This window comes from Vidua macroura, chromosome 28 (genome assembly GCF_024509145.1).
Source record: "Vidua macroura isolate BioBank_ID:100142 chromosome 28, ASM2450914v1, whole genome shotgun sequence".
NCBI classification, from domain to species: Eukaryota; Metazoa; Chordata; class Aves; order Passeriformes; family Viduidae; genus Vidua; species Vidua macroura.
In genome coordinates, this window is record NC_071598.1 from 4,489,286 (window position 1) to 4,504,088 (window position 14,803).

General features: G+C 52.3%; 1 protein-coding gene and 1 long non-coding RNA gene across 2 annotated transcripts; both read left to right on the top strand.

Moving 5' to 3' along the window:
* Nucleotides 1-957: 957 nt before the first annotated feature.
* On the top strand, nucleotides 958-5,125 carry LOC128820163 (uncharacterized). The gene is made up of 4 exons (XR_008440847.1): nucleotides 958-1,007; nucleotides 1,456-1,625; nucleotides 4,577-4,661; nucleotides 5,039-5,125. It is a non-coding gene; the product is annotated as an uncharacterized LOC128820163 (long non-coding RNA).
* Nucleotides 5,126-5,455: 330 nt separating this feature from the next.
* RASSF2 (Ras association domain family member 2) lies at nucleotides 5,456-14,491 on the top strand. The gene is made up of 10 exons (XM_054000634.1): nucleotides 5,456-5,882; nucleotides 6,570-6,645; nucleotides 7,529-7,680; nucleotides 8,686-8,783; nucleotides 9,895-10,043; nucleotides 10,123-10,224; nucleotides 10,876-10,927; nucleotides 11,610-11,731; nucleotides 12,908-13,005; nucleotides 13,327-14,491. The coding sequence occupies exons 1-10, from the start codon at nucleotides 5,824-5,826 to the stop codon at nucleotides 13,394-13,396; spliced, it is 978 nt and encodes a 325-aa protein (XP_053856609.1). The 5' UTR covers nucleotides 5,456-5,823; the 3' UTR covers nucleotides 13,397-14,491.
* Nucleotides 14,492-14,803: the final 312 nt, after the last annotated feature.

Sequence of the window (14,803 nt, forward strand, 5' to 3'; positions counted from 1 at the left end):
GGGTGCCAGGACCAGACAGGCAGGATGGGACCCTGATCCTGGGAATGCTGAGTGCTGGCTCAGAGGTAACTGTGACCCCCAGCTGCAGCTTCCAGGCAGATATTATTTGAGTTTATTTCCTCCTCCATCCCCTGCTCGGGGGCGGTTTTGGATCCGGGTGGGATCCCGGGGTCCAGCCCGCGGCCCCATCCCAACAACAGAACAGCCAAGGGTGCTGCCTGCACAGCTCTGGCACTGGATATCCCAGGATTTGGGGCTTTTTAGGGCAGAAACAACCGCTCCAGCCTGTGGGATGCAGCCCACAGATTCCCTCTGGGAATTCTAGACAAAGCTGGAGGTGATTTTCAGAGCATTTCCAGCCCGGCTGCGTGGGATGGGGATTCCTTTGGGATTCTGGTCTTGGCAACAGGGTTGGAGAATCCCTTGGGATCCTGATCCTGACATGGGGAATGGGGGATCTTTTAGGATCCTGTTCCTGCCATCGGGAATGGGGGATTTCTGGGATCCTGATCCTGACATTGGGAATGGGGGAATTTTGGGATCCTGTTCCTGTCATCAGGAATGGGGGATCCTTTGGGATCCTGTTCCTGCCTCGGGATCTTTTGGGATCCTGGTTGTGACAGCGGGGATGGGGCGTCCTTTGGGACTCTGGACTTGGCACCAGGGATGGAGAATCCTTTCAGGCCCCGCTCCTGAGGTGCAACCCGGCTGGAGCCAGGCTGTCCTTCGGGACCCCAGATCCTTCTGGAACATCCCTGGAGCATCCTTCGGCATGTCCGGGCGGGGACAACCCGGCTCCCGGAGGTGGCATCCTTTGGGGTCCCCAGCCCTGGCACCCGGGAAGGGATCCCGGAGCCGGGATGTCCTCCGGGTTCCGGGATGACTCCGGCTGCGGGAGGGGGTGTCCCCCGCGCTGCCACCCCCGGCCCCGCCCGCGCCCCGCCCCGCCCCGCCCAGGGGCGGCCCTACGGGAGCACCGGCTGCGAGCGGAGCGGCACCGGCACCGGGTGAGTGCGGGCGGGATGGGGCATCCCCATCCCGTCCCCATCCCCGTCCCCATCCCGCTCTCCATCCCCATCCCCGACCCCTGCGCGGGGAGCGGCCCCGGAGCTGAGCCGCGGCCCCCGCGCAGCCGGGAGCTCAGGGAAAACCGCGCCGGGAGCGGGGGGGACCCGGCCCGCACCCCCGGTGTCACCTCAGCCCCCCCCCGGGCGGCCTCAGCATCGCCCTCCGCGCCGGGCCCGCGGCTCCCTCCCGGCCACGGCTCCTTCTCGCCCCGTCCCGCCCGCCGCTGTCCCGGGGGCCACCGGGAGCCCCTGGTGGCCACCGGCTCCTCCCGGAGGGCTTCACCCTGAGTGCGGCTCCCTGTGCCCAGGTGCCCCGGCCCCCCTCCCACGGCACCCCCGGCCGCTCCGCCGCCGCTCAGCGCTCCCTCCTTCCCCTCTCCCCTTCCAGGACGGAGCGGCCGGGCTGGAGAACAATAGCGGCGCTGGAAAACAATGGAGCGGCCGCACCTCCCCGCCTAGGGATGCGGGCCGGACGCGGGGCAGGAATCCCAGCGCGGCGGTAGCGGAGGCACCGCGGGCAGCAGCGCGGCCGCTCCGGCGCAGGATCCGCGGCGCGGGGTGAGCGCTCGGCCGCGCGGCTCCGGTCCGCCCGTGCCCCGGCACCGCGGCTGCCGGGGCTGCGCCGCCTCCGGGCGATGCTCTGGGCACCGGAGCGCCCCTCAGGCTGCTTAAAAGCCGGCCCGGGCTGCGGGGAGCATCGCGGCCTCCCCGGGGAGCGGGATATTCCCACAATGCCTCGGCTGCGCCAAATCCGCGCCTCCCGCCCCAGCGGGGGATGCTGCGGGGGTGGGGGTGGAACCGAGGCAGCGAAACCCCCCCAGAAACGGAGATTTCTTTGCAGGAGCAGGGAAGAACATCGCTCTCCTGCTGAAAGCTCGGTTTGGGGGGGTTTGGCTACTTTTGTCCTTGTTTTGTCGTGCTGGAGCTCCCCGGAGCTCAGCGGGAGCCGTGTGGGGCTGTGGATGCGGCCGGGCTCGCTCGGGCTGGGCTGCAGGGATGCGGGACGGGGTTTGGGGCGGTTGTTTTTGGGGGAGGGAACAAGCCTGGGCACCGTGGGCTCCGTCAGGCCCGGGAGCAGCCGAGAGGAGGCAGAGAGGGCCGGGACCCTCCTTGGTTTGACCCGGAGCTGTGCTAAAAGTGTTTTGCAAAGCGCCAGGAGAGGCTCGGGCCGGGCAGGGCACGACGGAACCGCGTCAGCTCCGAGGGGGGAAACTGAGGCACGGGGACAGACACGGCCCCAAACTGCCAGGGTTGGGCAATGCAGCGACTTCCACTTTGCCAGCGCTTTGATCTGGGTGGCTCCCGGCCTTTCCCGAGTGGTTCCCAGCCTTTCCCGGATGATTTCCAGCCTTTCCCGGGTCATTCCCAGCCCTTCCCGGGTGGTTCCCATCCTTTTCCCACAGCCACGGCGGGATGTCGGGGTCGGCAGTGCCGGGGGGTCTCCAGGAGCCGCCTCTCCCCTCCGCTCCCAGCCTGGCTCTCTCCAGACCCAAAAAAGGAAGAATTTGCCCCTTTCCTCAGCGCTAGGAAGGGGATGTGATGACGGAGGCGAAGGTGGCAGAGCCAGGGCGTAAACAGGAAACTACTCCTCAGCACGGGAGGATGAACCTGCATTTTGGAGCTGCCCTCCCAGCCCAAAACAAAATTTGTTTATTTTAATTTTTATATTTTTATGCCTGCAGTTCATCCCCGTGTCCCCTTGGAGGGAATTGGGACTTTGGCCTCGCCCCTGGGCATCACCAGGATGCTCCAGAGCAGAGTGGTACCAAAGGCTCCACCCTGGGCTGAGCTGCTCTAGGAGGGTTATTTTCACTGAATTTGGTGGTTTTGCTGCTCTAGGAGGGTTCTTTTCACTGAATTTGGTGGTTTTGCTGCTCTAGGAGGGTTCTTTTCACTGAATTTGGTGATTTTGCTCCTCTAGGAGGGTTCCTTTCACTGAATTTGGTGGTTTTGCTGCTCTAGGAGGGTTCTTTTCACTGAATTTGGTGGTTTTGCTGCTCTAGGAGGGTTCCTTTCACTGAATTTGGTGTTTTTGCTGCTCTAGGAGAGTTCTTTTCACTGAATTTGGTGTTTTTGCTGGTCTAGGAGGGGTTTATTTCACTCACTTTGGTGTTCTTGCTGCCCTAGGAGAGTTCTTTTCACTGAATTTGGTGGTTTTGGCCCCATTTTTGCATCTGCCATGTCCTTTAATCCTCCTTGAACGTCCCCAGAGCTTTTCATCTCTTGCCAGGGGACCCCCACGAGGGGGATGCTCATTCCTGCACCTCACACCTGGGAACCCCCAAATCTGGGGCCGCCCACACGCAGCTGCTGCCCCAAAAACCCCACGGGTTTATCCCAAACCCTTGAGCCAGCTGCAAAATCCCCTCCTGGTACCATTTTTGGTGGATAAATGGGATTATTCCTGCGTTTGTTCCCTGCGGGAGGATGTTCCCAGGACAGGCAGCCGCAGGAGGAGAATTGGTGCCGGATTTTGCCCAATTTTGCCAGATTTTACCAAAACACCCACGCAGCTCCTCAGGAAACCCAAAGCTTTGTCAGCTCTTCCGCGATTTTTCAGTGCCGACTTCTCCTTCTGCTTTTTCTCCAAGCCCCAGGGCTGGGCTGGGCCGATTTCCTGCCCTTCCCCTCCTGCCACTGAAGAGTTTTTGCTGCTGCAAATCAATTTTTTCCCCCAGGGGTTTATCCCAACGTGTGGGATGGAACCCCGGGATCGCCGCCCTGCAGAGGCTTTGGGGTCTGGGTTCATCCTCCGGCAGGTTTTACTGCCTTGGCCTGGATTTTGGGGGTGGAATTGGGTGTTTTTCTTCCAGGAAAAGGGAATTTTGTGTCCCAGGGGACAGGGAGGAAGCACGTGGCGAGGTGGGAGTGGAAGAAACCAGCGCCTTGTGGAGCAAACCCTTTTTGCTCGCCTCAGTTTCTCTTCCAGGAGAAGGGAAGGGAGGGAAAAGACGCTTGAAAAATGAAATCCTGTGCAGGATTCCATCCAGGGAAAAGCACGACCCCAAAAGCCCTTTTTTCATCATTCAAAACCGCCCCAGTTCCCCATCCCGAGGTGTCTTTGAGGCCCAAAGTGAGTGTCCCACGGGCTTCACCCCAATCCCCGCTTGAAACCCGTCCTGCAGCATCCAAAAATCCCCCTGAGCTCTGAGCCAGGGCCTGTCCCAGGGTGGGATTTTGGGATCCAAAAACCCGGCTGGGATGATAAAAGAGGTGCAGGATCAGCCCAGCATCTCAGCCTGCTTGGGAATCCGCCCTTGGACGGTGCAAGGAAGTGGCAGCCGGACCCAGCCCTGCGCCTGTGCAGCTCTGTAGGATGGAAAAAGAGGAAAATAATCGGGAAAAAGGAACAATTCCCATTTTCCCCCCTCCCACCCGCGGCTCCGGCGTCGCTGGGACACCCGCGGGTGCTCCAAATGCAAATTTAGCGTAAGGATATCTCCGCGGGGATTAAATTTTCAGCGAGTTCGCGGCACCTCTGCCCTTATCTGATCTCCCTCCTTCCCCAGCGCTTTCCCCGGAGGAGCCGCACCGAACCCCGCCCGCACCTCCGAGCCCCGCCCGCCGTCCGGAGCCTTTTCCAGCGCCGGAGGGGTATACTTTATTATTTGTTTATTTATTTGTTTGTTTATTATTTATTTATATTATCATTACTTTTTATTGTTTATATGTTAATTATTTTCTTCTTTTCTATTCTTATTTTTAATTTATTTTTATTTTATTCTTATTTTTTCCTTGTTCTTATTTTTTATTCTTATTTGTTATTCTTATTTCTTTTATTTTTTATTAATTTTTATTTTTATTTATTTTAATTTTTAATTTTTATTTATTCTTATTTTTTATTCTTATTCTTATTTTTATTCCTATTTATTTTTTATTCTTTTATTAGTTTTAGTTTTATAATTTTAATTTTAATTTTTTTTATTTATTTAAAATTTTAATTTAATTTTATTTTTATTTCATTTTCCCAGCCCGGATCCCAGCGTGGTTCCCATCCCAGTTCCCAGCCCAGTTCCCAGCTCGCTTCCCAGCCCGGTTCCTGTCCCAGTTCCCAGCCCGGTTCCTGTCCCAGTTCCCAGCCCGGTTCCTGTCCCGGTTCCTGTCCTGGTTCCCAGCTCGGTTCCCAGCCCGGTTCCTGTCCCGGTTCCTGTCCCGGTTCCCATCCCGGTTCCTGTCCCGGTTCCCAGCCCGGTTCCCAGCCCGGTTCCTGTCCCGGTTCCTGTCCCGGTTCCCAGCCCGGTTCCCAGCCCGGTTCCTGTCCCGGTTCCTGTCCCAGTTCCCAGCCCGGTTCCCAGCCCGGTTCCCAGCCCGGTTCCTGTCCCGGTTCCTGTCCCGGTTCCCAGCCCGGTTCCCAGCCCGGTTCCTGTCCCAGTTCCCAGCCCGGTTCCTGTCCCGGTTCCTGTCCCGGTTCCCAGCTCGGTTCCCAGCCCGGTTCCTGTCCCGGTTCCCAGCTCGGTTCCCAGCCCGGTTCCTGTCCCGGTTCCCAGCCCGGTTCCCAGCCCGGTTCCCAGCTCGGTTCCCATCCCGGTTCCTGTCCCGGTTCCCAGCCCGGTTCCTGTCCCGGTTCCCAGCTCGGTTCCCAGCCCGGTTCCTGTCCCGGTTCACAGCTCGGTTCCCAGCCCGGTTCCTGTCCCGGTTCCCAGCTCGGTTCCCAGCCCGGTTCCTGTCCCAGTTCCCAGCCCGGTTCCCAGCCCGGTTCCCATCCCGGTTCCCGGCCCGGTTCCCAGCCCGGTTCCCATGCTGGCGTGGCCCCACCATGGAGCTCGGCGGCGGAGGGGACGCGGTGCCCTGCGGGAAGGACAAATTCATCTCCAGGTACCGCCGGCAGCGCGACACGCAGGGACACGCGGGGACACGGGGGAGACACAGATGGGACAAGGAGGGGACATGGGTGGGAACACGAATGGGGACACGGGGGAGACATGGGTGGGACACGGGTGGGGACACGGTGGGGACACAGCGGGACACGGATGGGGACACGGGTGGGGACAAGGGGGGGACACAGTGGGAGACAGTGGGGACACGGGTGGGACACGGAGGGGTAAACGGGTAGGACGCAGCGGGACATGGATGGGACAAGGAGGGCACACGAGGGGACACGGGGAGACACGAGTGGGGACACGGGGAGACACGGGATGCAGGTGAGGACACGGTGGGGACACAGATGGGACAAGGTGGGGGTAAACAGGTGGGACATGGATGGGACAGAGAGGAAAACACGGGGCTGGAGCGTTCCTGTTGTTCCATGGGATATGGGATATATAAATACATATAAAAATATTTTTAAAATATATAAATATATTAAAATTATATAAATATAAATCTATAAATATAAATATAAATTATATATACATATATATACACATCTATATATATTTTAAAATATATTAATATGTATGAATATGTATGAATATGTATGAATATGTATGAATATATATTATATATATGAATATATAGGGTGGTGCACCCCATCTCAGCCCCTTTTTCCCCATTTTCCCCCAGGAATGAGCTGCTCCTGCACCTCAAGACCTACAACATCTACTATGAGGGGCAGAACCTGCAGCTGCGGCACCGGGAGGTGAGGACAGAGGGGATTGAGAGGGAAAATTTATATTATATTATATTATATTATATTATATTATATTATATTATATTATATTATATTATATTATATTATATTATATTATATTATATTATATTATATTATATTATATTATATTATATTACATTACAATTACATTACATTGTAGTATATTAATATTATATTATATTACATTACAATTACATTACATTGTAGTATATTAATATTATAGTATATTATAGTCTATTTTATTATTTTTATATTTATATTGTTATATTTATATTAATATTATATATATTTAATTGCCATTCAGATTTTTTATATATATATGAATTTTTACATATAAATCTTTATATTATATATATTAAAAATCATTACTTTATATATATAAAATCCGCATTCAAATTATATGCATATATCTGAATTTTTATATGATATGTAAACGTTTATATTATATATAAAGGTTTATATTTATACTAATATTCTGTGTATAAAATCCTTATATTCTGTGTATAAAATTCCTATATTCTACCTGTAAAATCCCTATATTCAACCTATAAAATCCTGATATTCTGTGTATAAAATCCTTATATTCTACGTATAAAATCCCTGTATTCTACGTATAAAATCCTGATATTCTGCATATAAAATCCTTATATTCTACGTATAAAATCCCTGTATTCTACGTATAAAATCCTGATATTCTGCATATAAAATCCTTATATTCTACGTATAAAATCCCTGTATTCTACCTATAAAATCACTATATTCTACATATAAAATCCTGATATTCTGTGTATAAAATCCTTGCATTCTGTGTGTAAACCCCTGATATTCTGTGTGCAAAACCCTGATATTCTGTGTACAAATGTGGCCGCAGGAGGAAGGGGAGCTGATCGTGGAGGGGCTGCTGAACATCTCGTGGGGGCTGCGCCGCCCCATCCGCCTGCAGATGCAGGACGACAACCAGCGCATCCGCCCGCCGCCCTCCTCCTCCTCCTGGCACTCGGGCTGCAACCTGGGCGCCCACGGGTGAGTGAGGCCAGGGGCAGCCCCAAAAATACAGTCAGACAGTCCCAAAAATACAGTCAGCCCCAAAAATACAATCAGATAGCCCCAAAAATACAGTCAGCCCCAAAAATGCAGTCAGACAGCCCCAAAAATACAGTCAGCCCCAAAAATACAGTCAGACAGCCCCAAAAATACAGTCAGCCCCAAAAATACAGTCAGACAACCCCAAAAATACAGTCAGCCCCAAAGATACAGTCAGACAGCCCCAAAAATACAGTCAGCCCCAAAAATAGAGTCAGACAGCCCCAAAAATACAGTCAGCCCCAAAAATACAGTCAGACAGCCCCAAAAATACAGTCAGCCCCAAAAATAGAGTCAGATAGCCCCAAAAATACAGTCAGCCCCAAAAATACAGTCAAATAGCCCCAAAAATACAGTCAGCCCCAAAAATACAGTCAGACAGCCCCAAAAACACAGTCAGCCCCAAAAATAGAGTCAGATAGCCCCAAAAATAGTCAGCCCCAAAAATACAATCAGATAGCCCCAAAAATACAGTCAGCCCCAAAAATACAGTCAGATAGCCCCAAAAATACAGTCAGACAGGCTCAAAAATAGAGTCAGACAGCCCCAAAAATACAGTCAGCCCCAAAAATACAGTCAGCCCCAAAAATACACTCAGACAGGCTAAAAAATACACAGTCAGCCCCAGAAATACACACAGCCCCAAAAACACACAGCCCTAAAAACATACAGCCCCAAACCCACACGAACATCCCCAAACCCACAGAAACAGCCCCAAAACCCACACAAACAGCCCAAAAACCCTACAAGCAGCCCCAAACCCCTCCCAGCCTGTTGGGCCATGCAGGTCGCACCTGTGGCTGCCTCCTCCAGGTTCTGTCCCAGCTGGAATTGGGGCTGAGGGACAGGAGTTCCTGGGTTGTCCTTCCCTCTGCAGCCCCACGGGGACAGGGACCCCCGGCCAGGGACCCCCGGACACGGCACCCACCCCTCTGTCCCCCCCAGGTCCGTGCTGAAGCCCAGCACCCTGCCAGACATTACGGTGACACACGGGGACACCGGCACCGGGGACACCGGCACCGGGAATCCCGGGAATGGCGCAGGTGAGCTTGGGAAGAGGAACGGGGTCAGAGAGCAAAGATCCCTGCTGGGATCCCACCCTGGGATTGTTCCCCAAAAATCAGCAATCCCACCCTGTGCTGGGAGTGCTCCCCAAAAATCAGCAATCCCACCCTGTGCTTGGAGAGTTACCCAAAAATCAACAATCCCAGCCCGTGCTGGGAGAGTTACCCAAAAATCAACAATCCCAGCCCGTGCTGGGAGAGTTACCCAAAAATCAACAATCCCAGCCTGTGCTGGGAGTGCTCCCCAAAAATCAGCACTCCAGCCTGTGCTGGGAGTGCTCCCCAAAAATCAGCAATCCCAGCCTGTGCTGGGAGTGCTCCCCAAAAATCAGCACTCCAGCCTGTGCTGGGAGCGCTCCCCAACATCCCCTGGTGCTCTAGAGGAGAGTCCCGGGCGTTGTTTCTCGTGCATCCCAGAGGAGCTGCAGAGCAGGGCCAGGGCTGTCTCCGTGCCCATCCCCGGGGTCCCCCACTCTCAGGGTCTGGGTGTCGAGGTGACCCCAAGAGTGTTAAAGTCCTCTTTTCCAGCCCATGCTCCTCCAAAGGAGGAGTCTGAATGCGCAGGGTCGGCTTCTCAAGGTTGTTTATTTTCCCTTATCTAGAACATTCTCTCTCTGCCCTGCTGAGCTCTGTCCAGCAGCTCGGCCATGGCATTCTGTCTGCCCTCAGGGCAGTGTTCACATTTTATACCAAAAACTCCGTGTGCCATGGTTACAATAATGTGCCAATATCTGTCATTTCTGTTGGACAGTGTGTCTGTACCTGAAACCAACAGAAAAGTGTCACCAGCACAGCAAGACATGGAGGGCAAGGAGAAGGAGAACAAGGCCAGGACATGCCCAAATCCCTCCATCTTGTCCCCTTGAACCCCATTCTAAAAAGCCCCAAAATTCCACTTTTTCACCCTGTGTTAATTCAACTACTACACTACTCAAATCCTTGTGGCTTGTAATTCCTCACACAAAGCTGGCAGTTTTTTCCACGGGCTAGAATCGAAGCCACAGGTGGTTTTGACTTCGTGCCAGGGTCTCGGGACAGCCAGGGCAGCCAGAGGGATGTCCCGGGTCCCCACACCCCGGGTGTTTTGCAGCCCCCAGGCCGGCGGAGGAGGCCCCGCAGCTGATGCGGACCCGCAGCGACGTCGGCGTCCGGCACCGCGGCAGCGCCCGCACGCCCGGCGAGCAGCGGCGGCTGCGCCGGCACCGCTTCTCCATCAACGGCCACTTCTACAACCACAAGGTGAGCCCGGGGGCCGGGGGCAGCCGGGGGGAGCCGGGGGGAGCCGGGCAGGGCTCTCAGCGCTGCTTGTGCCCCGCAGACCTCGGTGTTCACGCCCGCCTACGGCTCCGTCACCAACGTGCGCATCAACAGCACCATGACCACGCCCCAGGTGCTCAAACTGCTGCTCAATAAATTCAAGGTACGGGCACCAAGCCCCCCTCAGCGCTGCTCGGAGTGCGGTTTGTGTTGTGCTTAAAAGAAATAAAATTATTTTATGGCTTATAGGTGTAAAATCTGCATTCGGATTTAATATATTTTTAATATTATTTATATTTTTATATATTAAATTTATATACATTCTATATTTATATATTCAAATTATTATTGATCTTTTATATTTATATATATTATATTTATATCTGTTATATATTTATGTTTTAATTATTATTTATCTTTTATATTTATATATTTGTGTAAACATATATTCTATTTATATATTTATAAATTTATATTTGTAGTATTTATATAAATTTTAATTATATATATGTAATTTGCTTTCAGATTATATATATATGAATTTTTAATATAAATCTTTATGTTATACATATAATCTTTACATTTTATACATTATATATAAAATCTTTGTATTATATGTATAAAATCTGCATTCAGATTATATATATAAAAACATCTATACCCTATATATATATATATATATGTTATAGATTTTTATATATATTTTAAAATTAAATTTTATTTTATATATATATATATATATAACCTATACACATATATAGTTTATACCAGGGCAGAACCTGTCCCTTTAGCGGAGCTTTGTCTCTCCCCCCAGATTGAGAACTCTGCAGAGGAGTTTGCTCTGTACATGGTGCACACGAGCGGAGGTGAGTGCCCCAAATTACCCCAGATCAGAGCTCCCCAAATTACCCCAGATCGGAGTGCCCCAAATCCCCTCTATGGTGTGCCCCAAATTACCCCAGATCAGAGCTCCCCAAATTACCCCAGTTTGGAGTGCCCCAAATCCCCTCTATGGAGTGCCCCAAATTACCCCAGATCAGAACTCCCCAAATCCCCTCGATGGAGTGCCCCAAATTACCCCAGATCAGAGCTCCCCAAATCCCCTCGATGGAGTGCCCCAAATTACCCCAGATCGGAGTGCCCCAAACCCCCTGGCTAGAGGTGCCCCAAATCCCTGCAGCACTGCCACCTGTCCTGGCAGTGTCAGTACCACCCCGGCACTGCTGGTACCACTCCAGCACCACTGGTACCACCGGGTGCTGCCAGTACCACCCTGGCACTGCCAGAACCACCCTGGCACCGTCGGTACCACCCTGGCACTGCAGGTGTCACCCTGGTACCGCTGGTACCACACAGGCACTGCCATTGTACCCATGTACTGCCAGTGTCACCCTGGCACTGCTGTTACCACCCCGGCACTGCCGGTACCACCCTGGCACTGCCAGAACCACCCTGGCACTGCCGGTACTGCCCCAGCACTGGCGGTACCCGCGGGCAGCGCCGGTACCCGCGGGCAGCGCCGGTAGCGAGGCCGTGCTTGCGTTGCAGAGAAGCAGAAGCTGCGTGGCAGCGACTTCCCGCTGCTGGCCCGATTGCTGCAGGGCCCCTGCGAGCAGGTGTCCAAGGTGTTCCTCATGGAGAAGGACCAGGTGGAAGAGGTCACCTACGATGTGAGTGTGGGCTCGGGGAGTTTGGGGCGGTTGGAAGCCGGGGAGTTGCAGGTTTGGCCGGGAAGGGACCCCGAAGCCCACCCGGTGCCACCCCTGCCGTGGCAGGGACGCCTCCCGCTGTCCCGGGTGGCTCCAAGCCCCGGTGTCCAACCTGGCCCGGGACACTGCCAGGGATCTGCTTTTTTGGGAATCCCGTGCCAGCCCCTCTGTAGCCTCCAGGGAGGGATTTGTCCCCGATTTGCCCCGATGGATTTGCCCCAAGGGATTTGCCCCGAGGGATTTGTTCCCCATTTGCCCCGAGGGATTTGTCCCTGATTTGCCCCGAGGGATTTGTCCCCGATTTGCCCGGAGGGATTTGCCCCGAGGGATTTGCCCCGCTGCGGTGTCTGTGCATGAAAACCGCCGATCCCACGGGGAATTCCCGGTGTTCCAAGAGCAGCCCCCAGCCCCATTGTGCCACCCCGGACCTGCCCTCGGAAGAGCCATTTCGGCGGAATTGTTTTTCCAGGCGGGTGGGAGCGGCTCCCCTGTGCCATCTGCCGGCTTTGCGTCACCCTGTTCTTTTAAAAGTTTTAAAGTTCTTTTAAAAGTTTTCTGTGCCTTCTGGTGTTTACATATTTCTACTAGAGTTTCTCATGCACTGTTCATGTAAATAATGATTATTTTATATTCTTTGTGGGAGGAGAAAATTGATGGACTGTCAGTTTAACCAGTGTAATTAGAGAAATAACAATTTCATCCTCCAATCCAGTGTCACTTTTAGAATTCTATATATTATGAAGTCAGAAATAAAATTAGCTGCTTTTGTTCTTTTACATCTTAAAGAAAGTACATAAGTTATTTCATACCATAGTGCAGCAGCTGTGCTCTGAAATCCCAGCCCAAACTGGGTGCTTTTGGGGTGAATTTGGGATAAAGCAGCTCTGAGACTTTGGGGACGCTCAGGCAGAACCGCCTTTAGCAGCCAGTGGGTGAATCAAAACAAATAAACCTTAGGCAGATCTTTTTCCAGTAATTATCCACTTCTTTGCACGAGCTGATGGTCACAAGCATCATTTTCTTTTAGGGCTTGCTGCAAAATTTTGGGATGCTTGGCTAAATCTACGGAGGGGATTTGGGGGGGGGGTTCAGTTCATCCCCCTCTTCACCATCTCCTGCCGCTCCTCTCCCACCCAGGTTGCCCAGTACATCAAGTTTGAGATGCCCATCCTCAGGAGCTTCATCCAGAAGCTGGAGGAGGAGGAGGACCGGGAAGTGAAGAAGCTGAAGCACAGGTACATGGGGCTGGGGGGATGCCAGCAGGGAAGAACATTCCTGAAAAAAACTCATTTGTGCAGCCTGGGATGCTCCAGCACTGGGCTTTTCCCTGCCTGGTCATCCTTAAGTTTGGGGAAGTAGAGAGGGGGGGGAAAATAGGAGGGAAAAATCCTCATGTCGGGATTTTTTGTGGGATTTGCAGCCCGTTTTTGTGGTGTTTCCTGCAGTGGTGCAGCTGCCAAAGTGGGGTTTGGCATCACCAGAGCGGGGTTTGAATTATTCCAGGGGTTTTCTCGGCTGCTGGAAAATCCTTTTTTTTTATTTCTGTGCCTCCCCAGATACTCCATCCTGCGGCTGATGATCGAGCAGAGGCTGGAGGAGATTTCCGAGGGCCCCACGGCCATGTGAGCGTCCCTGGGATGTGCTGCGCCAAATCCCGAGCCCGAAACGCTCCCGGTGTCCACCTGGGCGGCTCCAGCCCCGAGCTACCCCATCCCACACCTTCATCCCCGTGCAATCCTTCGGGGGGCTCCTCCCAGGAAGGCTCTGGCTGGCAGCAGCTTCAGCCAAAACCTCAAATCCCTGGAAAACACAGGGGAAAAAAAAAAAAAAACAGAAAAAAAAAGAGGAAATCTGGAATGCTGCCAGCATTCCAGGGCTGGAATTTTGGGGGCTCAGTTTGGAAATGCCCAACGTGGCTCCCAGTGAAAGTCCTGCTGCTTGGTGGCAAGAGAGCACAAAAAATTCCTCTTTTTTTTTTTTTTTTTTTAGAAAAAAAGCACATTCCCAGCCTATAACCGCAATAATTCCCAGGCGTTGGGAGGGTTTTGTAAATCCGAAGGGGTGGCTGAGATTTTGGGGGGAGGGGTTTAACCCTGACCTGGGGGCTCGCGGGTGGATTTCCAGCCCAGGAGAAAATCCCGTTTTTTCTGGCGCCTTGCCCAGAGCCGCGTCTGTGGCGTGGCCGCCTCCGTTCCCCCGCTGGAATTTGCACTAATATTTAGGGATTTGTAGGAAAACCACGATGTCAAACCTCTCTGGTAGCTGTAAATGCCAAATAGCACTCACAGGGATGCCTGAGGACCTCGAGCCTCTCGAGGGGTGCCGGGTGGGAAAGGGGGGCAGGCAGGAGGAGGGAGAGGCAGAAATAAAGAGGATTTCGGTTTTCCAAATCCATTTTCCAGCAGGAAATTATCCTGGTGAAACCACCACCAGCAGCTGGAAAAACCTCTTTCCTCACAGGCTAAACCAGCAATACCCATTTTATACCTCGATGTGAACTAAACCTCTGACTTTCCCCATTTCCCTTTGAGTTTTTGCAATGCATCTTTGTAATTTTTTTTTTTTAATTTTAATTTTAATTTTAATGGTACCTTTTCCACCTTTAACTTGTGCTGGGGAAAGTGTTGTACAACGAGAGGAGCTTTTGATATGTTTGAAGGATGATTGTGGCACTGCTGCGTGGATTAACAAGGAAATAAAGTAAAAGATGTAGCAACTTAATGCAGAATGAAACCCCCTGAGTCAGATCCTGGCTTGTCCAAAATAAATCACTTTTTGTGGCTAGAAATGCCATGGAAATGAGTAAAAAGTGAGATGAGGGAAAAGAGTAAATCCTGAATCCACTGCCTGAATGCCAGTGGAGAAGTTCCCCAAGGAGAAATGCTCTCACCTCCCAGATTTAGACTCCCACCTAAATTTCTGGAGGATTTTTGGGGAACACTGGGCTGGTTTAGGGCCTGGCTTGTCCAAAATAAATCACTTTTTGTGGCTAGAAACGCCATGGAAATGAGTAAAAAATGACATGAAGGAAAA